The 26,850-nt window shown below is 42.7% G+C and overlaps 1 protein-coding gene and 1 long non-coding RNA gene across 2 annotated transcripts in view; one reads left to right on the forward strand and one right to left on the reverse strand.

The window, feature by feature from the left end:
- The window catches only part of EDNRA (endothelin receptor type A), a 266,521-nt gene that overhangs the window by 149,570 nt on the left and 90,101 nt on the right, over nucleotides 1-26,850 (forward strand). The window contains exon 4 of the mRNA XM_078676896.1: nucleotides 21,185-21,383. Within this exon, the coding sequence (XP_078533022.1) occupies nucleotides 21,185-21,383 (199 nt within the window). The remainder of the gene's footprint in view (nucleotides 1-21,184; nucleotides 21,384-26,850) is intronic.
- LOC144818971 (uncharacterized) overlaps nucleotides 1-26,850 on the reverse strand; it is a 96,227-nt gene that overhangs the window by 15,815 nt on the left and 53,562 nt on the right. The window contains exon 2 of the long non-coding RNA XR_013607188.1: nucleotides 5,404-5,577. This is a non-coding gene — a long non-coding RNA (uncharacterized LOC144818971). The remainder of the gene's footprint in view (nucleotides 1-5,403; nucleotides 5,578-26,850) is intronic.

Below are 26,850 nucleotides of genomic sequence, written 5' to 3' on the forward strand. Positions count from 1 at the left end.
AACTTCAAAATTCAATAAGGCTGATTGCAAAAGTCTGCTCTGAGTTTGCGGAAGGAGTCACGGAAGCAGAAACTTAGATTTCTAAAATTGAGAACGAATTAGCAGCTCAAAAAATTATGATAGAATTGGCACAGGCATCAAAGGATGATACATTATGGAAACTCACAGACCTTGAAATTCGCCTGCGGCGTAGCAATTTAAGAATCTTGAGTATAGTAGAAGGGGTGGAAGGCATAAATATAAGAACATTTGTGGTAGATATGTTTTCAGAAGCCTTCCCGGAATTATCACAGTGGGATTGGAATCAACTAATACAGAGAGCCCATAGATTCCCATTTATTCAGCGATCAAGACCGGGGCAAGATATGATTAGACCTAGAGCGATCATGATATCGGTCAATAATTTCTTAGCCCGGCACGCTTTGTATGAGCTAGCGCGACCCGATAGAAATAGAAAGGGGAAAGGATCGGAATTTTTTGTAAGACTGGATTTCTGCCACCAGACGGTAGAGAAACGCTGGCAACTAAGGCAGCTTATCAATCCGTTTCAGAGTAAAGGGGCTCAAGCATTTTTGTTGAACCCAGCCACACTAAAAGTTACCTACAAAAAACAGACACAGTTTTTTACGTCAGAAGTTAAAGCCAAGGAACACTTGCAATCTATAGTCTAGGTTCATCAGGGCCAGGGAAAGGGGGCACATAAGGTTGTTGTGTGATTTACTGGTAGCCATTATTATGCGACGACCCTTCCTATGGTTTTTTCTTCTTATATTTGCGTTTGATGCAGGGGTACGTGTAGGTATGGCATATATGAATAGTCAGGAAATCTAATGGGATGGGATTCACGCCGGCTGTATAAAGATACTATCTTATATGCTCAGGCTGATTGTATGAAATTAATACTTAGTCGGGCTACTATGCACTCTATTAATATGTCAGATATATGGGGGGTCCTTGGGAGAATTTAGCTATCCATCACCGGGACCATGGGTCCTAGAGCCTCGTTACAGGAGGGGTGGGGGGTGGGGGGTGGGGTGGAGTCAGTCCACTGGCTACACTTTGGGTAGAGGAGGGGGGAGGGGGTTGGTAAGGAACGGGTGGTGGGTAAAATAGAAAATGCAATCCACAGTACATTGAGGATAAGAATGAGAATATGGATATGGATTTCAGGAGATAAGGTTATAAAATGGAGAGGCACAGAAGTCTTTGATGGGGATAAAAAGAATCAGGGTAACTTACGGGTATGTTCTTTTAATGTTTGTGGGTTAAACAATAATATGAAACGGCTAAGGGTTGCTGCGGAGCTGCGGGTGATGCAGCCGGACTTGGTATGTCTCCAAGAGACCCACATTTCATGGGATAATCAGAGAGTTCTCAGCGAGCTGGGGTATATAGTACTAGCCTGCACACAACAGTCCACCACTAATCGCGGAGTATCCATCTTAGCAAAGAAGGGGATACAAGCACCGGTAGAATAGCGGTTGATAACCAAGGCCGCTGGGCAATTAGGTAATGTGTGAGGGGGGAATTTGTTTTTACTGTTTGCTCGGTGTATGGGTCTAACTTTGATGAAGCCACAGTGTGAGAAGGTCTTAATCTGGAATTAACATCATGGCCTACCCCTCTGATTATGTGTGGGGACTTTAATATCCACTTAGATCTTCAGAATGGGTGGGAAAACTACACAGGCAGAAAACAAAGATTTTTCAAGGTGTTATAGCACTTGGTGGAGGATCATAGCCTGAAAGATGCATGGTCTATGTTGCAGACAGTAGACCCGGGCTTTACATTTTTTTCTTATACCCACAACAAATTGGTTAGACTCGATTATTTCTTTGTGCCATCAGAATTATTAACGGGTGCCAGAATACAAGTTTACCCAAGAATCACATCAGATCATGGCCCATTAGTGATAGATATCCCAATTAGGAGTAACAGTAACGCCTCCACACAGAGATCCTTTTCGTTTGACCGTAAACTTATAAAAGGTTTTAATTTTATAAATCACATGAAGGATTGGATTCAGCAATTCTTGGAAATTAACCATAAATCGACCTAAAAAACATCCATATGTTTTGGATGCCCTAAAAGCAGGGTTTAGGGGGGAGACGCTGAGTTATACGCTACACAAACAGAAACAACTTAGAGCTGAGGTTCAAGATCTTTATGGGAGGCTCGGGTTGACAGAGGTAGAATTGATGCGGAAGATAGCGACCGGAGGGGATACTGTCCCGTCACAAGCAGAAGTAGCCCCATGCAAAGCCAGAATTACCCTTCATTGGAGCAGAGAAATTGCTATTAAGTTTAATGTGTTTAAGGGAGAGAGATGCGAGTTTGGCGAAGCTACTGGGCCGTGCTTGGCACAAAGGGGAAGGTCTAAAGAGGCGGCACAGAGATTTCAAAGGATGAAGAAAGGACACGCAAATTTAGTGGAAATCCCACAGGAAATACTTGAAATATTTCATTCTTTTTATAAAGTGTTATATACAGAGGATAATTAGGGGGAAGATAATATGGATACATTCTTCAAGGACATAGAGTGTGTTAAATTGGGGCAAACAGAGGCACAGACTTTAGATGAATCTATTACGATGGAAGGATTAGAAGTGGCAATAAATAACCTTAATAATGGCAGAGCGTCGGGTCCAGATAAGCTACCTCTGGAAGTATAAAGAACATTCTTTCAGGAATTAGAAGTTGAGCTACTGACTACCCAACAGCAAGCACAGATGGGGTAGTTCCCCCATCATGGGAGGAAGAAAATATAATTGTTTTTAGAAAGAAAGATAAATCAACAGAGCTCCCAGGGTGATATCGACCAATTTCTTTACTAACTGCCGACGGGAAGATATATACAAAAATTCTAGCCACCCACCTAGCAAATGATATTACCCCACTGGTATCTTTGAGACAACATGGGTTCATACCGACTAGGGGTACTGTAACTCACATCAACAGGCTAATAACATTGCTGGACAAAGCTAATGTACAGGGCACTACCTTAGGCTTAGTTTTATTAGACACCGAGAAGGCATTCAACCGCGTGTCATGGAGCTTTCTCTGGGGCAAATTACGATCTGTAGGGTTTGGCCCTGGCTTTATTCAAGCAATTCAAGCTGTATATAAGACCCATAAAGCTTGAATCTGCATTAGCGGGTTAGAGTCAACACCGGTGTATATAACAAGAGGCACAAGGCAGGGTTGCCCGTGCTCTCCATTGTTATTTGCTTTATATATATAAATCCATTTTTGATCATGTTAGAAGGCAACTTGAGAATTAAATCTGTTGAATGCGGATTGGAACAGCTGCGAGTATTAGTATATGCAGATGACGTGGTGGTTTTAACATCGGACCCGGCTTCAGCAATTTCAGAGATAGAGCTAATGGCACATAAATCTAGAGTGGTCTCTGGGTATAAGCTTAACGCATCTAAAACACAAATATTCTGTACTAACCAGACAGGTGTCCAAGACCCCAGTGTGACTGATGAAGTCAGCTATCTGGGGATTAAAATCAGGGTCTGTCTGGATGAATTGGTTAAAATGAATTGGAATTCTATTCTTACGAGTGTTAAGAAACAATTAGATAAAATGGAATGTTTACACCTCACAATGGTTGGGAGATGTAACGTCTTAAAAATGGTAATCTTACCTAAAGATTTATATTTCTTTAGGTCCGTTCCACTAGAACTATCTAAGGGACAGTTACAGCAATTACAATCATGTTGTATAAGATTTCTATGGGCCCAAGGGAAATCGCGAAGGGCAATGCGCTTTATGTCATTACCTCAGGAGAAAGGGGGTTGGGCGGTACCCGATTTCACATTTTTTTACTATGCATGTATTTTGCAAAACATCAGAATAATGCTCACTGGTGAAGATATTACTAACCCTGCAGAATATCCCTCCATATATCAAATGTTACATGGGGCAGAAGTAAGGAATTGTCTGTTTAGAAAGTTGGACTATAACTATTTCAAGAGGACGCGCTTTAAGGTAGTAATGGCTAACTACAAGGTGTGGAGAGCAGTGCGGAAAAAGCTACATCGAGGGGGTTTGTTTTTATACTCCAATAAACACACCAATTTTACTACCTGCTGTTTTCACCGACAGAGATGCTCAGATATGGAAGGACAAGAGAGTTACATATATAGATAAACTATATAAGGATGGAGATCTGCTCTCCTTTCAGATGTTAGCCGATGAATATAAACTCCGCCAAAAGGAATTTTAAAAATGTCTTCAGATGAGGGACTTCCTGTTGAAAAAACAAAGGACAATAGAGCCATATTTATTAGTTGAGGCTATCAGACGGAAACAACGAATCGGTGGGATCTACAGTTGTTTATTAGATACGCAGAGAGATGATTTGGAAACCCAAAACATAAGATGGAGAAATAGATTAGGAGAGCAGGAAATACACATAGAACAATCAATTGATATGGCAGGGAAAACTTTAATATAAGCCAATTTAAGAACACAACATTTTAAAACCATATTTGATTTATACCATACCCTGTGAAGATGATGAAAGGGGGGGGCTTAATGATGGGAAATGTTTTAGATGTGGGGCAGATGTCGCTGATATTATTCATATTTTTTTGCGTGTGTAGACTCAACTTCTGGACCATATTGAGAAGTTTCTCTCGGAAATTACGGGAGTTAAAATTAATATTACTCTGTCTATTATGTTAATGGGTACAGGGGAAGATGTAATGGAAGGACAATCAGCTTTTGAATTCAGATACCCAATCTTCATAGCAGTGGCGGTAGCCCGTCTTTGTATAGCCTCCTTATGGCTTCAAAAAGAGGTCCCAACCTTCGAATTTTGGAGGGCGAGATTCTTCGTTATTTTTAATCTAGAACATAGTTTATGCGCTCTCAAGGAGACACAGAAACGGACACTAGGACTGTCAATTTGGGGCCCAATGATTACTCACATGAAGGAATAATATGAAATTAATGTTGTACTTTTACCCTAGGTTGGCTTTTAGGTACTTTTTAGCCCCTGTTTATATGTAAGTAATTTATGTCATGAAATGTATGTTAACCTCTGCAGGAATAATTTGGATTTGTATTTTCATATGATATTTACCTCATCTGGAAATGGAAATGTATGTATGCATTTGAAATTTTGGATTGTAATAAAAAAGTATTTTTTTTTTAAAGTATGATTCCTTTATGCAGCAATCCCTTTTTAGGAGTGTTCCATTAACAAATAATTTTGTCATGATAATGACCTGCAGAATTATGAAAAGTCGAAAGGTCGTCAACATTATACTGGCTGAAAAAGATGTGGATTACTATATACACATATATACACATATGAGCAATGGAATCATTGTGAATTATTTACTCTTCCATGCATGTTCATGACATTTTCACGGTTGTTTAATTACTTACTTGCTTAGCATTCTACGTCGCCTGTACAATTCTGAGCACTTTGTGCACATTACACTCTGGGCACCTCTCACTTGTTGAGTATCTTTGATGCTGCTCAACTCCATTCGTTATTAAATATATGAGTTTCTTTTTGACAATTCTTGGCCATATGTTCAGTTTCCTTCTTCGGTTCATCTATGGCGACATAAAATAATTTTTTTTAGTATGGTACTTAATGCATTATTAGATTTATGACTGATACCTTTAGAACATTGTTGTTAATATATTTCACCCACAGAACCGTCACTATTTCTATAAAGATTTGATTCACACACCAACAAAGTGTTTTTTTCTCAGTGAAGAGTGTTTAATAAGCAGAAGTCATAACACCTGTGCTCTTAAGGGGTCCATTTCTTAGGCGACGTTGTGAGTTCATGTCTGGGTTAATCGGTACACAACTTCGAGACCCGTTTCTAAAATCAACCAACTGGACAAAATTCTTCTTCGGAACAGCGACCCTCTCCCCCCCTCCTCTCCCCCCCCTCCCCCTCCACCCCCAAGATTAGATCTTTAAACTTTGCAGGTGTTTTTCGTTTTGTCCGGATATGCTTGGACTCCTCCTTGTTTAACCATGCCAAGCATGCACAATACAAAACAAGCATTTACAATGCAATAGGTCTCGGGTTAATTAAGTTTGAGCTATTGGCATTGCTTAATATTGCAACACCAATTGCACCAAAAGTCTATAAATTGTAGGCCAAAAAAATGTGTATTTATTTTTGTAGCAGTGGTGGCATGCTGCGCTTTAGATGAATATGTTTGAAAGTAAAGTGCGCCATACTGCGATTGCTACAATAGTTATTTGTGGATGCGTTAACAATTGATGTGTGCACTGGCTGGTGGTGTGTGTGCCTGTAGAAATTGTGCACTGATGGCTGGTGGTGTGTGTGCCTGGTGGAAGTGTGCACTGCCGGCTGGTGGTGTGTGTGCCCTGTGGAAGCGTGTACTGACAGTTGGTGGTGTGTGTACCTGGTTAAAGTGTGCACTGACGGCTGGTGGTGTGTGTCTGATGAAAACGTGCACTGACAGCTGGTGGTGTTTGGGCCCGGTAAAAGCGTGCACTGACGGCTGGTGGTGTTTGTGCCCCGTGAAAGCGTGCACTGACGACTGATGGTGCCTGTGCCTGGTGAAAGTGTGCACTGACAGTGTGGTTGTGTGTGTGGTTGTGTGTGTGTGTGTGGTGGTGTGCGTGGTGGTGTGTGTGTGTGTGTGTGTGGTTGTCTGTGTGAGTGGTTGTGTGTGTGTGTGTATGGTTGTGTGTGTGTGGTTGTGTGTGTGGTTGTGTGTGTGGCTGTGTGTGTGTGTGGCTGTCTGTGTGTGTGGCTGTGTGTATGTGGCTGTGTGGTTGTGGCTGTGTGGTTGTGGCTGTGTGTGTGGCTGTGTGTGTGTGTGGTTGTGTGTGTATGTGTGTGTGTGTGGCTGTGTGTGTGTGGCTGTGTGTGTGTGGCTGTGTGTGTGTGGCTGTGTGTGTGTGGCTGTGTGTGTGCGGCTGTGTGTGTGTGTGGGGCTTTGTGTGTGTGTGTGCGGCTGTATGTGTGTGTGCGGCTGTGTGTGTGTGTGTGTGCGGCTGTGTGTGCGGCTGTGTGTGTGGCGGCTGTGTGTGTGTGGCTGTGTGTGTGTGGTTGTGTGTGTGTGGCTGTGTGTGTGTGTCTGTGTGTGTGTGTGGCTGTGTGTGTGTGGCTGTGCGTCTCGAGCTGTGAATCCTTTTAAATAAAAGGAGAGGCGCGTGCACTGGTGCAGTGTGCGCTTCTGGGTATGCACACAGACACATACTCTCTCTCACTCTCACACATACCCATACAAACACACTCTCACATCACATACACACAAACACACACACACACAGACTGTGCTCGGGCAGGGCACAGGACATGCCGTTCTTGCCTTGAGACTCCATAGAGTTAGAGCGCATGTACCCCGGGAGGCTCACACAACACAGGAGTGCATGTGCGCCTCGAGCTGGAATGCTTTTAAATAAAAGGAGAGGTGCAAGCACTGGCACAGTGTGCATTGTGCAGTAGTGCAAGTGATTCCGATTGTTGTTGCTTTTGAACACTTCCCTTAAACAAAAAAAGCTATACCTTCCCAGCCACACTTCTTGCCTTTTGTAGCTTGCGTGTGTGGTTAGGCGTAGTATATATATACAATTGGTTCTGTAAGGAAGACAGGGAGTCCCATAAGGGATGATGACGTTGCTTTAGGTTTTAGTTGCTTTCGTTTTTAGTCGCCTCTAGGTACTTTGTGTGCCCCATCTGGAGGTGGGCGAGCCAGATGCTTGGCTCTACAGCTCGTTTCTTCGACAAACTCATCGGGTCTGCACGCGGGACGTTGACACACTCTCATTTGAGAGGCTGTATACATCTTATTAAACAAGACTAAGAGGCTAAGAGGCTGGATAGAGCTCTTCGGGACAAGGTCTATTGTTACAAAATAAAATCTCTACGCCTAAGGAGACGTATGTAGATACGCATCATACGCACCCATTTTTATTGATGTGACTACCTTACTGCGTGCATACTTAATATATACTGATCACAGTTTAACCTTTTTCACATCCCTCGATTTGGGGCTGAAAACACACGAAGTGCAGCATACCCCTGAGAGGTTTTATAAGACAAATCTTGTGTGGTCCAAACTATAAATCTATTTTCTCGCTGGACGAGGACTTTTTGACCAAGGAAGGAGGTTATCTTCCCCGAACCTATAGGCAGTTTTGCTTTTAAGAAATCTTTTGGGAAGACAGTTAATATATTCCTGAGGAAGGCGGCTAAAATTGTCATTGTCCGTCGAAACGCGTTGAAATAAAGGGAGAAGTACAATATACATTGAGCAAGGATTATTCTGACTGTTGCAGAACATCAAGCCTTATTGTGTACCTTCCCTTTCTTTAGTAATAGGAAGTGTTGATGACTATGTGTTTATTTTATTTTGAAAGTTTTATATAGCGCGGACAAGATCTTTGCAGATATCAGAGCGCTTTACAAAGAGGGGTACTTGAGGGTGCATAATCAGACAGATATATCAATAGATGTAAATGTATATAATTTGTTCCTTTATTATATTGTCTGTGTTCCCAATTTTAATTATGTCTCTATTTTAATTCTTTTTTAATGTATATGAATAAACTGTACTAGCTGAACCTATTGGTTTTTATAGAATTGTGTTATAATTTTATGCATTGCTTCGATTGATAGATTTTGGTGTGGTGTAATATTTGTCTATGTGTTTGAAATAATTGCTGTCTCTGAATTAAGGCACCCAAAGGGAATTTTTCTTGACATAAAGTCTACAGCTCGAGGTCCTCTTGACCCCTAGAGCCCAAAACGAGATTTAACGTGGCTGCTGCATGCCACTCAGGGGGTCACCTTATGCACCAAGAAATAAAGGACTCAACTTTGATGACAAACCTTTGATGTAAAATGGAAAAGCGAGAAACAGATCCATCTAGAATTGTGCAGTCTAAAAGAATAAATCGCTGCTTCCCCGCTTGACAAAATTGTGTGATCCGAGGCAAATACAATTCCTTTATCTTCTATCACATTTGAAACAACCTTCAAATACCTGCCTTCAAGATGTGCGCTACACAAAATCCTCCCGTGTTTTTGTTCAGTAGACAATATTGTTGCTCTGTCTGCAATAAAAACCTACACCATATATAAAAGTTACACTTGATGGCTGCCTTACCTCTAAGTGTACTAATGACTATACGGGTAGTGTGGGCAGGAATGCTTTAAGTTAATGGCTTGCATTTTTTTGCATAGTCTAACATGATACTTGTTGCATGACTTGCTTGCCAAATATTTTTAGGGCTCGGCTCGAGCACGGTCTCTCAGACTCAGAGCCAAGCCTAACCCCTGGCACGGCTTTTCCTGTTACTTTGTTGACTCGCCCGCCACTTTAGCCCCACCGTACCACAAGTTGGTCTGCCCTGCCATTTTCATGGTGCTCCCATATAGAATATAAACGCTGTTCCTTACCGGCTGTCTCCATCAGCCCGTCTCTGCCATCCCACGGCGCGCCTCCGACTGTCAGACAGACAGACACCGAGGCTGAAGCGAGCTCCTCGCGGGCCCCCGAGCTGCTCTTCGGTTTCCTGTAAGCCTCTGAAGCGCCGCCACATCCGTTGCTTGACTGGACGGACCACTCAGCCAGGGAGGGGAAACTATTAGTTTCACACCTCAGTTCACCTCAACCTTTAGTTTCTGTTAGTTAGGGCCCCCTGCCCCGCCCACAAAAAGCACGGTCGGGAAAGTGGACGAACTGTAGTTTGAAGCTGTAATTTGTGTGTCCTTGGTTGATGTACCTGGTGCTCCCTCGTGTAAAGCGCTCCTATACCCTCGGGTCGAGTCCGCGCTATATAAAAACTGCAAAAAATAACATTTCAAAAAAACAATGTGTGCTGAGCTGAGGGCACGCACTGCTGCCCTCCTGCTTGAATCTCACCAGTTTGTACAGGGCCACCAGGTTCTGCCTTGCGCCGCCGTCCCGGTGCGGCACATCAGGTGCGGGAGCTGTAGCAAAGGCTGCTTAGGAAGAGAGCAGTCATCGGCGCACGGCGGAGACGCCGTCGGCGTGAGCGTGCGCGCGACCAAATCCGCGCGTGGCCAGCTCTTGTCGCCCCTCTCCCATTGAGAATGCTGGGCACGTGCACAGCTGTTGTCTCCTTTGCAGACAGAAACGATTGAAATAGTTCTCTGCCGAGAACGCGCTTCGCGCGTCTCTAGGCCGAGACCTAAAAAGGAAGCAAATAGATACAGCATTTTGTGTATTTCCCACAGATAACCAATTCCACAGTTCTTTTTAATGGTCACCGTTCAACAAAAGCTGCCACAAAAATTAGGGAAAATGTTGGTCAGCAAAAACAAAATAGCTACATTTTTTGAGTAACTTAATACTTTAACATCAGAACAACGAGTTCCAATAAGAATAAATTAAAAACATGTGCTTACACAAAAACAACAACCTCAGGCACAGGCTATTCTTATGAATACAGAAATGATGTTGAAGAAAACAAAAGGTACATTGCAGTGCTCATTATAGAGGGTTTTATACCAAGATGAGACGTGTGCAACTGCGGGTGCTCAGAAACCATCTTCTACTTCAGGTTCCAGAGCAGCACTCACAGGTCCTCTGCTACAGACCACTCTCAACGACAGTACTCTCCAGCAGCCCAGGCCCAAAGCCTCTTTCAGGGTAGGCGTGCACAGCATCAGTCCACAGTGGCCACTCTTAGGAGTCAGTCCAGCAAGTCAGCCTCAGACAGAACGCAACAGGTCCACTCACAATACATGCTATGGAGAGTTGGAAAGTTAATTACAGCAGAGTGACTATTTCAACAGCCACTGGGTGGAATATACTAGGATGGATTTTTAGATGCTCATGCCTAAAATTGATCAATCTGGTGAAGGAGAATAGATGGTGCTAGAGACTAATACTAAAACAGTACTCTACCTACTGGAGGTAATTACACTCATTTGAAGGTAAGGGAAAGGCACAGTTTAGGGTTGTCGGTGTATGAAGATGAGTTCCACTGTTTCTCCATTCAGCAGCACAATGAAGGCTGCACTCTGCAAATGTGGTCTAGGACATAATCAGGTAGTACTAAATCGTTCTGGATCGGTGCAGGGTCTAAAGAAGCTGCTCCAAGAAAGTTGAAGGAAGCGATCAGGAATACCAATAGGTGGCGATCCGCATGCTATCTTCATCCACTAAAGTGAATCTTTGACCAAGCAAAATGAGCATTTGTAATAATGAGGGTTATTCACCTTGAGTGGAACACAGTGTATGTAATGGATGTTTCTGGGCTGTGAGGTCATTGGATTCTGTGGTGGTTGAGATTTAGACGGTATTGGTGTCTGGTGTTACAGGCCCATGTTTTTCTCTTGCCAATACACTACAAGAAAGAAAGACTACAAGTAGTGTGCCCTTTCTTACAACCGCATTGTTTTTGCTTCTAGTGGTTGGCACATTTACTGTTTACTGTCTATGTTTGACACAAACGTTTTATCCTGATCATGGCTGGCACACATTTGTTTTGCTAATGTTATATCTTTAGGCTGCCAATGCTCATATTTCCTCCTCATAGTTGGCACACATTCTTTAGACTGTTTATAGCTGGCACACATCTTTAAGTTGCCTATGCACACATCTTTAAGTTGCCTATGTACACACCTCCTGAGCTTACTGAAGACAGAATATATCTTTTGTATGATTTGCTCATATAGGAAGCCCTAGCACCTGCAATAATTGCATTAATGTCACCTCAGGAAAGTCAGTTGCCATTAGGGGGGCCCAGGAGAATGTTCACCCATTTTTCTACCAACGTGTTAAGTGATGGGGATTTTTCATCCCTTGTGTATGGTCAATACGTTCAACTGAGATGTGCAGCATGTTTACAGAAAGGATTAAATAGGCATCCTCCTGAAACACTCAGTACCTTATTTAGAGTTTGACAGATGGGCTACATCATGACAAACGTGAGGGATATCCTGTGGGCCTCATTACAAATTGCATAGTTGTGATGGAGTAACCCTTCAGCCATAATTCTAATTCAGGCTGTACATTTTTTGATTCATCAAGGGTGTTTTAACTGCATTAAATTGGGTTTTACCTGCACCTTGAACAAAATTGTGGGGAGTGCTCAACAGGATAACAGGATGCAGGGGAGAAGAGTCTGTCTCTTAGGTAGTAATGGCGGCAGCCCTGTCCTGGTGTTTGATTAGTGAGCGGCTATGGTCGGGCCAGCTTTTAGTAGCCAGTACCTATGTCTTTGGGAGAGTAGCATAGGTTAGTCATTATCTTCGGAATGGGAAATGAGTACATTCGCTCACCGGTTGCAGACAGGCAGCTGAGAAGAAAAGAAGAGAAGAAAGACGTTAGTATTTATTAAAAGTGATGTTCATTGTAATAGGCAGCCCTGCCTCACTTTGTTCATCACTAAAACGGAAAAGTGGCCTGCTCCTTGGGCACGGCTTATTTATCATTGGTGCACACCTTTCATTGTAAAAAGATATACCAGCAATAATAACTGCATTTCTGTTCTCTGACAAGAATCAATATATTCTCTGTGGTTTTTAGGTCTCGCCTAGGCAGCACTTGTGCTGTCTCTTTGAGACATGCGTATTCAGGATAGGGCATGAAGCTCCTCCCACCCTCTGCCCATCGTTTTAATTGGCTCCTATCCCTCCCTGTGCTTTGTAAATGGTGGCTTTTCATTGGTCACAGACCTGCCAAGTATCACGCAATAGGTGTGACACTAACGCATTTCAGTGTGGTGCTCTGCATCACCGCACTGAAATGCATTGTCACGCATAATGCCGTCTTTCAGCTGTCACACAAAGCACACCACAAGCAGTGGTAGCTGCGAGCTCCTGTGCCTGGCTGGCTGCTCTCACAGGCTTCAGGCAGTTCCAGCGCAGGCTCTCTTAGACTCACAGTAGCAGTCAGTCAGTGCTGCGACAATTGTATCTATATGGTTTCCGTGGTGCCGCAGGGCTGAGTGACAATCTCAGACTGGCCGTAGCGCCGCGAGGATGTGACGTCACACATCCTGCTAACATCGCGCGAAGTAATGATGAGCTGCTAACTGGCTCGTCATCACCTTGCACAGTGTGACTGTTTTGCGGGTCCGGCCGCGCTCGCTCACACCACACTGCTATTTGCTCCTCAGACCTGTCCTGCCCTGCAGTCAGGTCCCCACGGTAGGACAGGACAGGCCCAGGAACTAACTGAATAAAGAAATGCAATGCCGCCCGCCCGCGCCGGCATTTTATTTCAGAGCAGCCGGGGCTGGACAACTCGAGGGCACTGGGTGAGAGGGAGAGGGCCCTGCTGCATCATGCAGTCGGGAGAGCGCGGTCCGGTGAGAGGGCCGGTCCTCACCGGTATAGAGTCACGCCAGGCCGGCTCAGTAAGCATGGAGCAGAGAGGAAGAACAAGCCAAGAGGATTCATTTCCCGTTTTCCCCCCAAAGGTTGTAGGACAGCTTCTCTCTACAGGAGGGTAGGGTCCGTGCAAGGACAAAGGATCGAGGAGAGACTCTAACTCTGCAGAGGCACATACTAACCAAATGCAATAATTGCTCATCATGGGATCGAAGGCTTTCTTATGCCAAAGAGACTAGATGTTCCCGGGCCTTGTCAGGTCCTCCTTCGGTCGTCCCAGTCTGTGTGACGGGATGTTTAATTTCCTGCCTGCCATGGGGCCCCAAGTCACCGAGGAATTAATTGCTGTTCCTCTGCGTGCTTTGCTGCATGGCCCAGAGTTAAAGGAGGAAGCCCAACAATCGATTACCTCTGCTGACCTCCTCATGACCTGGGCACATACTGTTGCTGTGCCCTGCCCAGCCAGTCAGAGCCCAACTCATAGTGAGGGCAGGTGGCACAGATTGAGACTGCAGCACGGTTGGCTGTCTGACTCTCTTAAGAAGAGACAGGCTAACGAGCTCCGCTGTGCATTCTGACTATCAAGATATCACATAAGGTAAGTTAGATACTAATTTAATAATTCACTGATGAAATTCAAAATGTTTATTAAGAGAATGGGGAGGGGGCTTCCAGCACAGCATATCGCATTGTAAATGGGTACACTGAAGTTGTCTGTTTGTGCTGTAAATGCAGGCCGTCACAGAGTTTTGTCTGCACTAATAAATCACCAAAACTGCTAGTGTAGTTAAAGGGTTTAATATCCTTACTTGACAATGGTACTACAAGCAGCAGCCTTTATTTTCGCAGCACTGAGACTTGCTTAGTAAGAGTTAAGGCAGATAATTAATATCCCCGCTAGAGAGCTGTCAGAGTTTTGTCTCATGGCTGTTCTCACTCACTGTTAAGTAGAGCAGAGAGTTTATATGCATACTGCAAAGAAAGTCTAACAGCATATTATATTGTAATGAACTGTATTATATGTAGATAGCTCGGTGGGTTGCTGCTTTTGTCACAGAGAACCCTTTGATTTTTGTGGTTCAGCCCCACCTGAAGCTGAGGTTGGGCTGGAGGGTGCTGATTTATTTAAAAAAAAAAACATTTGCTTTAAAAGCACCTTCTACTGATTTCGACTTTCTTATTGGTGAAATGTGTGTGATTTCTGAAATGTGTCTGTTTGCATGGACTTCATTGCATGATTTGGCCACAAGAAGTGTAGCTCTGCCATGCATTTAGTTGTTACATGTCTTTTGTAAATCCACCGAATTTATGAAAATGTTATACATAAGCAATCTGAGACATTAGCAGCTATGCTCAAACAAATGTAATTTCTGACATTTATATTATTCCCTCGTCTTTTACTGCTTGATTTTGCTAGCGAGAAAGTGTCACTCATAGTTGTTGAAATGTCACTCATAATTACACTGAAATTATGAAAATGTCACTAATAGCAATCTGAAACCTTGGCAGCTATGTTGGTCAATAGGCTTAGCAGTCCCTCCTTAGTACCGCCTTTCCCTTCTTGTAACCTCCATGAGGACACCCCCTTTTACATGTGTTGTTCCTCCGTAGACTTTAATTACAGCTTCAGAGCACTATTTTCTTTAAGGGTTTTGTCCTTCCTGCTTTTGCAGGCACAACCTGCTCTCCCGCTACGCTTTAAAAAAAATGAATTAATTTATTTAACAGCGCAACACTAAAAATAGCTGCCGGGCTTTTCTGTTATGTGCAATCGCAACTGCATGACTTTTTTTTTCTTTTTTTTTTTACAATGGCGGCACCTGCCCATTAGCCTTAAACATCTTAAGCTAAGTGCGGGTGCCGCAATTGATTCATAAGTAAAGAAATAGAAAAAAAATTGAATTTTTTTCTGTTTCTTTACTTTTGAAGCAATCGCGGTACTCGCGCTTTAGCTTAAAATGTTTGAAGCTAAATCGTGGGTGCCGCGATTGTGACAAAAGTAAGCAAATAGAAAAAAATTGCTGCTGCACGCTTTTTTTTTCTATCTGTTTACTTTTGTTACCATTGCACCACCCGCGCTTTAGCTTTAAACATCTTAAGCTAAAGAGCGGGTGCCACGATTGCTGCAAAAGACTCCCCTGCAGCTTACAACCAAGCTTCTCTTCTTTGCCCTCCAAGCTACTCATTTTGCTCCGCGCCTGTTTCTTGCCTCTTTGTGATTACCATTGCACTTCCTACGTGTTCGCTCTCAATTCCTCCCACTAGATTCCCTATGTCTCCTCATTTCACACTTCTCCCTTTTTTTACTTTCTTTGGCACCAAGCAGAAAAGGATCATAATAAACAACAGAAGACCTATTGGCGTAGGCTATAGGAGGCTAAATTGAAGATAACTAAAGTTCACCCGAGGTTCAAAGCAAACTCGACTCATTCTTTTTGTCCCGGGTACAAGGATTCCCTGCAGATGCGTTCACTGTAATGAAACAGCAACTCTTCCAAGGATGTTTGCTGTTATTTTAGAAACAATCGCAGGCTATAATGGACGTCCTATGATTCTTGCCCCACCTAGCATTAGTCCCAGCCTACAATCCAAGACTAAATAGCTTTTTGATTGGTTCTTGTTGCCTACGATTAAGACAACGAAATAAAGGCGGAAGCGATAAGATTTTAAGGAACATTCTTAAGAGGTTGGTAGTACAGCGCCACATTTAGAGGTTGACTCTCCCTACCTCAACCTGCTTCAGACGAAGGTTGGTATGTAGGTTCATTGCGAAACCCCTTCACTAGGAAAGGCTAGAGGTTAGGCTCCCTGTTAGAATGGCATCCTGCACTGGGGGCCCAGCCAAAAGAGGATTCTGTATTGGAGGAGTCCCGAAAGGCTTCCAGGAGATAGAGACTGCTGATCGGCAAAGATAAAAGCTGGGTGGTGGCAGAGCAGCTCTGAGGTGACATGCTCAGGTATTTTGTTTCGCTCATGCTCGTTGTGCTACATCAGAGCTTGACAAGTCCCTGAATGTCTTTCAACTGTGACGTTTCATACTGAGGGTTCCCAACGTGTTGCTTCGCCAAAGGTGGTCTCTTCTGCTGCTCTGGTCTGTTCACCTTGTCTCAAAGTTTAAACACTTTAGTTATGAGCAATTAACATGAAAGAGGTAAAGAGTAATCTAATAACTTCTAAAAACAAGCATTTGCAATGCAATTGGTCTCACATTTGCAAGAGTTTGAGCTATTGGCATTGTGAATGGCAATGCATGCAAAAAGAACAATTGATGGACAGAGTTCTGAGTGTGTCTTTTGCTTTTATAAATGAAAGGCATTGTCATTTACAATGCCAATAGCTTAAACTCTCGCAAATGCGAGACCTATCACATTGCAAATGCTTGTTATTTAAGGCTTGGTGCTTCCAGAGACTCTGGTAGCGCCTGGTCACCTGTCCTAGCCCAGAAGGGACTAGCAGATGGAACTCATGACATACACTTGGTCATTGACAAAGGGTTGGAACTAGTATCTCTCTTTGCTACATAAGCCAAAGAAACACAACAACACTCGTTAATAATCTCCAACTCAATACAAAAGACGACTTTATAAAAATGTATGATTTGTCTTAAAATACTATCCAGACTGCCGGTTATTTTGTGAAATAGTTATTCTGTGTTAACTAGCTTTATAGATTGCCAAGATATCCTGTAAAGTAAAGGAGCTGGTAGCTGCTACCCCAGTCTCACGATGTAAGAAATGATCTACTTAGTGAACCTCGTCCTGTCAGCAACAGTAAGAATGGCGCCCTGCCCTGTTAGTAACAAAACAGGATCCTGTGGAAAATGCAGAAACTGCCTTTAATTATTAGTATTTAGAGTTTCCAGTACAGCTGTACTTTTATCTTCTAAGCAAGTTTTTTTTTTAGGCTTGCGGACGAGCGTAGACAACTCTTTCTGGTAAAGCACGTCCTAGACAACATTCATCAGATAAACATTAGCGTTATTATGCTCTGTAGAAGCTGAAACCAAAACACGTAGCTCTCTTCTTTCTTGCTGCTCCCAGGCGTGTCCTCCAATCGGCGGCCTCCTGCCCTTCCCTCGGACGCATGTGAACATCCTGACCTCAGCAGCCTACGTGCTTCCGGGGCTGAAATCCGGCGAGAGCCCGCGCCGGGTCTGATCCCGGCCCGCGGTTGTTTACGTTTATTAAGTGGTATCAGCGTGCTACAGCTCATTTATCAGTCAAAAATGTAAATGACAAGTCTCTTTGGTCTTCAACGGAAGTTTTCCATTTTAGTCAAATTCTGGCGAGGATGACTGTCAGTCGTTGGAGTTTAAATTCATGAATCGTAACTGAACCTTTCATCTCGCGGCAGCATGAGACTATTATCATTTTGGCAGCCTAGGCCAAGGCGAAGCTCTGGGTTCAGGAGTAGTTCATTGGTATTAAGACCATGAGGCCTACACTATTTATGAAACAGAACTTTTAGCAGTCAGAATGTTTTGCAAAGTACCTAGCTTTGTTTGAGAATTGGCATCAGAGCCTGATGCGCTTGTGAGATCACCCACATGTGAGAACTTGCATCCGTGTGAGGCACACATGTGAGCGTGTGCATGGTATGTGTGAACGCACACGTTTGTTCGCGTGAGGGTATCAGGTAGGGGTGTCTGGCTTGCCTGGTCCATTCCATTGTTTAATTTGTATAAGCACAAGTGAAAGGCCCAAAGATTTTCTCAAGAGCCCACGGCCAGCACTGCCGAATGTCATGATGGCCGAAAACCAAAGCTGATTAGTCTTGATTCCACCACCCTACTCTTCCTGTCTCTTTATCTCACTCTTAAAGATTCTTTTCTTCCCTGGTATCGCCCTTCCTCATTGTTTTCTTTTTTACCTTTCCTCTCTCTCTTTTGCTTTGGGTCAATATCTGGTGATAATCTCTCTTTTACTTTGGGTCCCAACTCTGCTGATAAAATAATAAGGCCCTGTCTCCAAAAATAAGTGCTTGTTATCCACAACTGCAACCACTGGCACAAATAAAGCGCAGATCACACCAGTATTGCACAGCCGATGGCTGCTCACAAGTTCTTTTTTTGTCAGCCCCTGAGCATCCAGTTTGGAGTTTGGAGTTTATGAAGTGAAGCTCAAAGAGTAAACTGGCTTTTCAAATGGCTGTGATCTTCTGTCTCTAGGACCCTCCTATAGCTACTCAAATGTATCCTGCATGCAGGAATTGGAGTGTTTAACTCCTCTAAAGTATTTTTACTCTCGCTCTGCACGTGCAAGAGGGAGCAGGACTGCCAGCATCAATTCAGCTAGCCCTTTGTGCTTCGCCACTCTACCTCTGTAAAGCAGCGCAGACCTTTGTGTTCTACTGACCCAGATGTGTCTTCTGCAGCACCGCCCACATGTCTGTCAGCCAGGTGAGGGGTGGGCCCGGTATCTGTGTCTGTACTCCTTAATTTGTAATGAATTTCGTGTTCTGTGGGTGATATTTTACGAGCCCTTTTTTACACAGTTTCAAGAAATAGGAGAAATACCCCCTTCCATCTGTAGGAAAAAAAAAATGAAAAATACCTCAAAGATTGCCTCGTCGCCAAGAACTTAGTCATCTGAAGACTGTAGCTGGGAAAAGTAAGTGGTGCAGTGCAACCAATATAGGGACCATCCGAGTAAAGGATCAACGCAATCCCCACTCTCTTATTTTACTTAGTAAAAAGTTAAGGACATTTAAGATATTATATTGTCGCCTATCTATAGAAATTTTAGACATGCAAAAAAGTCTTACTTTGAGGCATTTCGACTTGAAACATATTTCTCAGATATGTTTGTACAATAGGAAAGGCGAAATCGCCTGAAAGTTTTATATACTGCCCAGACTTGAATGAGTGAGAACACTTGTGTAATATTATATTTTATTGCATCACACTGCCATTAATGATTGAGCCGTTGAAGCATGTTATTGAACAGACAGTGTGTGGTTGGCAGAGTGCTATATTTGTTATCATCGTATGTGGGAAATATTTTTGTTATGTATATGAGTGATCAGAGAGGCGCCCTTATCTTATCTTGGAGCTCAGTGCAAGCAGTGTGAGATACAGATGCGCTCAGAATATGATCACAATTAACTGTCAGTTGACATTAATTTATTCTGGGGGACTCGTCCCGTGTTGAGTTTGCAGTGATTACAGAAAAACTTTCTTTGTTTTTTTCTAAATTCTCTCCCTGTTCTGTATACCACAATTGGGCCTCCCACTCTGCAAGTGTAGTCAGTCTAAAAAGGAGGACAGACTGGCAAGAAGGATGGACAGAGATCCACCTGGACTGCTTTCATTGCAGGCATTCCATACATTATTATTAATAAATATATATCATTTTGATTGTGCAGGAGGAAAAGACCTGAAGTAATGGACCATATTGAAGTACCCCAGGATCTCAGGGATCACATGATGGTCTCTGCCACGTGTGGCAGAGCCTCACATGATGATTGCATGTCTGGTGAGATACTGAGTGGCTTGGTTTGAGTGGTTGATAATGGCTTTGTTACAGTCACTCTGTGCTCAGACACTTTGAATTTACCAAGGTAATAGCCCACTCAGGTAGAGCTGCGATATTACAGCCGCCAAGAGGGTATAATTCATATACAGCCTACACTGATTACAGACAGAGGCAAATCACTGTGTTTCCTGCGTTATATGGGCACCACTGTCATCCACTCTACGCTAATTACGTCTGACTATGAAAAGCCTCCGATTGTTGCATTCCATTGACTTTTTGAAAGCCTTGGGTACAGCATTCTTCTCCTGCCAGTGTTTTCTGTTCTGAAAATGTCAGAGCATCCAGGTCTTTTGAATCTTCATCTCAGGATCAGCCATGTATTAGTTTCTTCCTGAACGTTCAATGATATTGTATGTATCATAGCTTGGCTGGTCAGGAGTGCCAACGTTTTGCATACTGTAATGACAATGATGTCTGCCTGATGGTCTTTTTCTTGTGGGACAGAATGTTGAGTGAAGATGCTAGTCTTCACCGCACTGTCATGTTTTGGGAATATCATTAAAAAGTCATTCGTAGGAATGGCTGACTTTCCCTTGGATGAGTTTGTGGATAATGCAAAATGCCCTAAAGCCAGAACGTCTAGCGAGTGGCAGCCAGAACAATGTTGGTTCCCTTGGTTGGATATGTAGTAATAGTCTGGCTGTAGTATTTTACAACCTTAGTATTTTTTTGTAGTAGGAAGTACAGCAGTTTATATGGACTAAACTACCTCTAGTCACTTGGGCCGTGACACACATGAATTAGTCATTAGTGATGATTAGAGTTGATGTGTTTGGTTCAGAGAAAGTTCAGATTCGAAAAATAGCTCCTTCATCATTAACTGCACAAGTCACACAAGAAGAAAATGGGGATAATCTTCCAAATTCATAAGACAGTTAAAATTAAGCATCACAGGTTTGACTGACCAGATTAAACCTTACCAACCAGGAATGATCCTAGTAAGACCCAAAAAGTGTCCCAAGAGTTGAAATAAAATCAAAAGTGAGGTAGGGTTTTTTCAGTTCATCCCATCAGGACCTGAGAATAGCATCCTGCTAAACCAAGTTTAGGAAAGGACTAAAGTAAGACCACTGCCAAGAAACTCCAAGGGGTAGTGAAAATAAATCAAATAGACAGGTATTTCCAAGTTACACATTGGTTAACTTTTATCTCATAGATATTTAGACTGTGCAGATACAGACCATATCTCCCGGGTACTGTGCTTCACTAGGTAAACCTCAAGCCATTTTGTGAAAGACTTGTTGATCAAACACAAAGCATTGCATAACATAGCACAACAAAGCATATTAGAACAAAAGGCCAACATTTTTTTAATCTCATTTTCAGGTACAGAGCTGTGGCTTCGTGGAGCCGGGTTCAAGGAACTGGCATCCCCTTGACCACCGCCATCGAGATTGTCTCCATCTGGATCCTCTCCTTCATCTTGGCCATTCCGGAAGCTATCGGCTTCACTATTGTGGTCTCGGATTACAGGGGCCAAAACTACAGCACATGCCTTCTCAAGGGCACAACACCATTAATGGAGGTATGTGTAATGCTCAGTGAGTGGCAAAACTCAATATTCTCTTCCCTGCTCTAATGCTTATTTTTATTCATTACATTTATCTAGAGGGCAGCATTTTATATTCCTCTAAAACAGTTGGATTTTTTGTATAACTGACCAGTGTGAAATGAAAGAAATGATCTTCTTTGTGAGTGCACTACATAGCCAGTAAGATGGTTCAGTGAGTTGAATTATTGTTGCTGACATCTGCTGTGATTTACATATTATGAGCTTCAATCCTCACTAGCCCATCTCCCCATTGCATCCTTGTAAACTTAAGTTAAGTACCGAATTTAAGCATGCAGATGTTTGTTTCTGATAGAAAATATGCATAAGTAACTCATTCATTCAAGAAATCCTGGAAATGTCCCACTGTCATAGATTTCCTGAAGTGCCAATATGAATCATTTCTACATTGACAGAATGTTAGAAATCAGCTCCAAACATATTAATTATTCTACAGAAGTATTCCCTGGCCCTGTGTGTTTTCCTTTGTTTTGTTATAATTATATTACAGAAATTGTATTAGACCCTTTTGTGGAATGTAATACAGAAATAAGAGAATATTTATTCTTTTAGGCATTCATGTATATCTTGATGGATGGAAGCTGTAGCCTCCCTTTACCTAGCCCCAAATTATTAGGCAACTTCTGGAAGACAACTTGCAACCAAACGTTAACCTGCATGATAACGGTTTGGAATGTGCAATGGTTAACTAGAGCTAAGTGATAGGTGTTATCTGCAGCATGTTGATAGACGGTACTAGAACCTATCCTCGTGGCATTCCTTTCTATTGCCAAGGACCCAGTTCCTGTTGCTACAACAAGGGCACCGACCTGCTACTCTGGTCTTGCAGCTAAAACGGCATCTGGATGCTCCAATGGCTCCTTCCTGCCTCTCTATGCACCAGGGTTAGTGTTTTCTCTAGTAAGTGCTCTGATGTTAGAAATAGTGAAGCTAGTCATGGAAACATGAAGTAGCAAGGTTAAAAAGTTGGCAATTGAAAAAACGAGGCAGACACGAGAGCCCACGAATAAAGAGAACATATCCGGTTCAAACAACAGTGGGACCATTCAAAGTGGAGTAATCTTAAGTTCACCAATATCCCTCGTTGAAACTGATTTTTAATGTGCAAAGCATATAGCAACTGCAGACATACAGAAAGGAAAGGAAGTAGTGACGAATAGGAAAGAGCCACAGAACGGAAGTAGTGACGAATAGGAAAGAGCCACAGAACTAACACTACCCCACCTGATTCAACATATGAAAGGTCCTCCCTTGACCAGATAGTAGACGGGCACGAGAAGAAGGATTTTATCAATGTGCTAATATAACATGCCCGATATCTCGTCCTAGAGACGGATTCCTAATTGGGAAAACGGTGAACCCCTTAAAAACAACTGTTTTGTCCTGAAGAAGGTGTTCCCGCATCCAGGGTGCTAGCACCGAAACGCGTCGACGCATTTGAGTAAAAACAGAATCCAAGTGGTGCCTAGGGAAAAACAGATATACATGAATTCTTGATACTGTGACTCCCAGCTGAATAGACAAAAGGCTATTGGATCAGGCAATGTTGTAGCACAAATATCGAAAGCTACCACTTTCTATAGGGGGTTGTTTGTAGATAAATGTTGTGTCTTTCATTAATTGATTAGGAATGTATCAATGTTTTTTATTCTATTTGTGTACAAACTGTATGAAGTGATGTGGAGTATTTTGTTTTAATGTTATGAAGTAACATGTACAATGTTGTTTTAAAAGAATTGTCTTATTTTGATATGCTTTCAGGAAAAAAAAATGTTGCTGAAATTTTAAACTAATGTATGTAGGTTACCGATTTGTCCGGAAATAATCTTTTTTTTAAAATAAAAGACTGTAAACGTTACATTTTTGTGGTAACTCTAACTGAGTGCTTCTCTTTGAATAATGCATGCTGGATGAATGAGATATCAATGTTTGGGAGCATTTTTGGCCCAATAGCTAAGTTTTCTCCAGGGATTCTCCTTTGACTTTCCTTATAAATAAAGCAAAACCAGTGCTTAGGGGCCTATTAGGATGGCGGACGGACCTGCGTCTGTCCGCCACCCCAGAGGTGGAGGGACCGTCCGCAGGGGCAGCGGCGGTCCCTCCGTGCGAATTAGGATGTGACCGCCGCTTTGTGCAAGCAAATGCAGGTAGGTACCATAGGTACCCCCCATGTGCACCCCCACCCCCCCTTCACCCTGGGGGCCCGCAACTGGCCCCCATAGAAAAGACCGTATGCCTTTTCGTGGCAGCATTGCTGCCGCAGAAAGGCATGTCCCAAGGCTAATCCTAATATGGCTGGCGGTGTCTGATAGACACCGCCACCATATTAGAGCTTTTCCGCCACGGTCTTAAGGCGACCGTGGCGGAAAAGCGGCGGACGGTCTCCCCGTCCGCCGATGACCCCCCAGCCATCCTAATCTGGCGGGGGGTCTTTACAAACACCGCAGCAGTGAATCCGCATACTCCGGGCCGGCAGTGACTTCCACCGGCCCGGGGGATGCAGATTCACTGCAATCATAACCGGCCCCTTAATTTGTAAAAAAAAATACGTTCCGGGGCCCTCGTCAAGAGGCCACTGCAGCCCCGTATATGCCACCAGTGACAGAATCAACACAACTACTAATCAACACACCCTAAAAGTATAACATTTCAGACTATTCTAGCCACCAAAGCTACAATAATGGCTTGGGCAGCAGATATTAGTTATTTTTAATGTTCATTGCAATAATAAACAACTCTTGTTGTGTTAATCTCTAATTTAGATAAACAGTGCAGACTGTCATAAGTGCCGATGTTGACACTTAAGTTCCGGTGCCGAGCCACGGAAACCACCAACTCAAATTAAAGACTTCGCAAAACTCTCTTCACATGACCAGATATGTTTTCTAGGTTATCGGCATGCCCTTCAGTGAATACAGAGAAAACAACTACTACAGTGAATACAGAGAAAAGATCTATTAGCAAAGCCAAAAGATCTGGTTTAATGTGCTAACACATTCAACATTAGCACATTAGGCTATCATTGTAAATAGTCCCTCATGCGCATCAATGCAAGTACTCAAGTGGAGGTTGAACAATACACTTAGTAACATTAGCTGAGAGATGAATACTATACTTGGCTGAGCCAAACATGATTTACAAATTGTGAAACCAATAACAGAAATAGGCGGGTCAAACAAACCCAGTGATTGAAAGGGGTGGAACCCAAATCCAACCTATGCATATTGTGAGCAATAGGGCAGTGTGTCAGTTGCATTATTAAAACCCAGACTTAACAATGAAGGGATACTATTACAGTTTTTCTTTAGGAGTTTGTCGTTTTGTATCTCAAAGTCATCATGTATGTATTTATGAATCCATCTAATAATTTATTTAAAGCTTTTGTGAAACACTGCAGAGTTGCTGCTTCAGAGTTCCCGGCACAAGAGGGGGGGTATATGAGAGTGAAGGCCGTGTGTCAACTAATGTACAGAAAGCCATACCACACCTTGTAGAAAATTACAGTGTGGTTCTTGAGCATCTTCCTTGAAGGCTGAGCGTTAAGTAGCTCATGTGATAGAAAAAAGAACCCCAAAAGACATGCCTCATTCTTATATGTATGATTGATTAGAATGTGTCAGTTGTGGGTGAATGTTGGCTGTCAAACTAGCTTTTCGTGCCTGGTTTGAGAAAACTACTACTAATGCCGAACAGAAGAGATATAATATAAGGCTTCTTCATAGATTCAGAAATGTTATTTTTAAGTGTCAAAGGGGTAGAACAGGTCCTACAAGGGTGTTGGCCTTTAAGTGGAGTGATTTGAAACAAAATCTTCTTCACTTATGTGAACTGAAAGCCAATATATTTGGAGCAACTGATTTCAGATGCATTGTTGGTTAATAGTTCTAGTAAATAGTAATTATAGTAGTTTGCAACATGCCAGTAGAGGAACTTGTGGAACCTTAACTGGTGATCTCTGGCTGATCAAGAGTCCCATAAGTTTGGCGTAGCGGTATTCCAGGAATGACGCGGTAGCAAGGACTTGCATGATCTTAGTGGGTAGAAGAAAGGAAAGAATGTCACAGAGCAGAGATGGTGGAATGCACTCTTGGTGACTGTGTTGGCAGAGGAAAGAAGGGGACGTGATTAGTAAAAATAAAACTAAGAATGCATAACCTCTACATTGACTTTGAGGCAGGGCCTCTGGATTCATGGATTCAGGCTAAGCAAAATAGAGTGTTGAGGTGCCCACTTGGCCGATAAATATAATATCTGACATTTGGCTGTTCATCCACAGACAAAATTGCTTCATCTAGTGGTGAACTTGCTTCAGGGAGTTGACTACCATCAAAACATTCCCGAATCCACAATGAGTTAAAGGTAGATCTGAGAGTCATTTGCATACATAGGGTATCCCATATCGAGAGCAGCCAGTATGTACGCCTGTGGGTCCACGTTGGTGATGAAGATACAAAGTGACGGTGCAGTACTTAGCATGATGTACAATACAATCTATATTCTGAGAGTACTTGAGGCTTACACCTATTTCCTACTGATTTATCCGTGGTTTACATCCATGCCTTGTCTGGGGGGCAACGTATGCCCTATTTGTATTTTTGTTATGCGTTTTTGCAGTGTAGAGGATTTTTGTTAGTCCTTAATGTTTACCTCTGTATCAAAAAATATTTTTTTTCTTTTTTCTACTGGAGTTGCACCAAAAAGGCATGGAATGGAATGTACATGCTTGATCTCATTTTACAGCTTTTGATTGAAGTGCTTAGATGAGTAAGCATATTGTTTAAGATGTCCAAATCTGTCAAAAAATGACATACGACTTATCTTTATTGTCTGATACAGGAATGACTATATTGCTGTATAAATAAATATCCAGGTTCTTTAGTCACTGTCACATGTACAAAGAGCTTCCTTAACAACAAAGCTGCCAACGTGATTTGGTGCATGATTGAAAAGTTTGTGTACACCTTTATGCAGCTTAACTGCAAAAACACTGCATAAAGCAAAACAAGTAAGTTTTCGAAGCCTAAGGTACACTTCAAATTGCAAAAAAATAGTTATTAAGGTGAATTGTCCAACATTGTAATATTGGGCCAGAACATTAAACACCCACAACCCAGAGGTTTATGGATATTTAAAGAGTTTTTTCAGGTTGTTTCCTACTCTGTAGTGATGGTCCCCCTACACCTCTCCAAAGTCTTCCATGGTATCAATCAGTAAGTAGCCTTTTGTATTTGTGTTTGTATTTGTATAGCGCTAATCACCGACAGGTCTCTAAGCACTTTTGGAGGCAAGGCCAGGAGTCGTGGACAGATCAAGAAGTCCTGCAGCGATGCGGCGGTTTAGACAGCGGTTTAGACTTTGTTGTGTTAAGCCCATCTTTGGTTCCCGGGCCTGCCTAAAGATATTCCTGGAGAACAGATGCAGG

Source organism: Lissotriton helveticus, chromosome 2_1 (assembly GCF_964261635.1).
Source record: "Lissotriton helveticus chromosome 2_1, aLisHel1.1, whole genome shotgun sequence".
Taxonomy (NCBI): domain Eukaryota; kingdom Metazoa; phylum Chordata; class Amphibia; order Caudata; family Salamandridae; genus Lissotriton; species Lissotriton helveticus.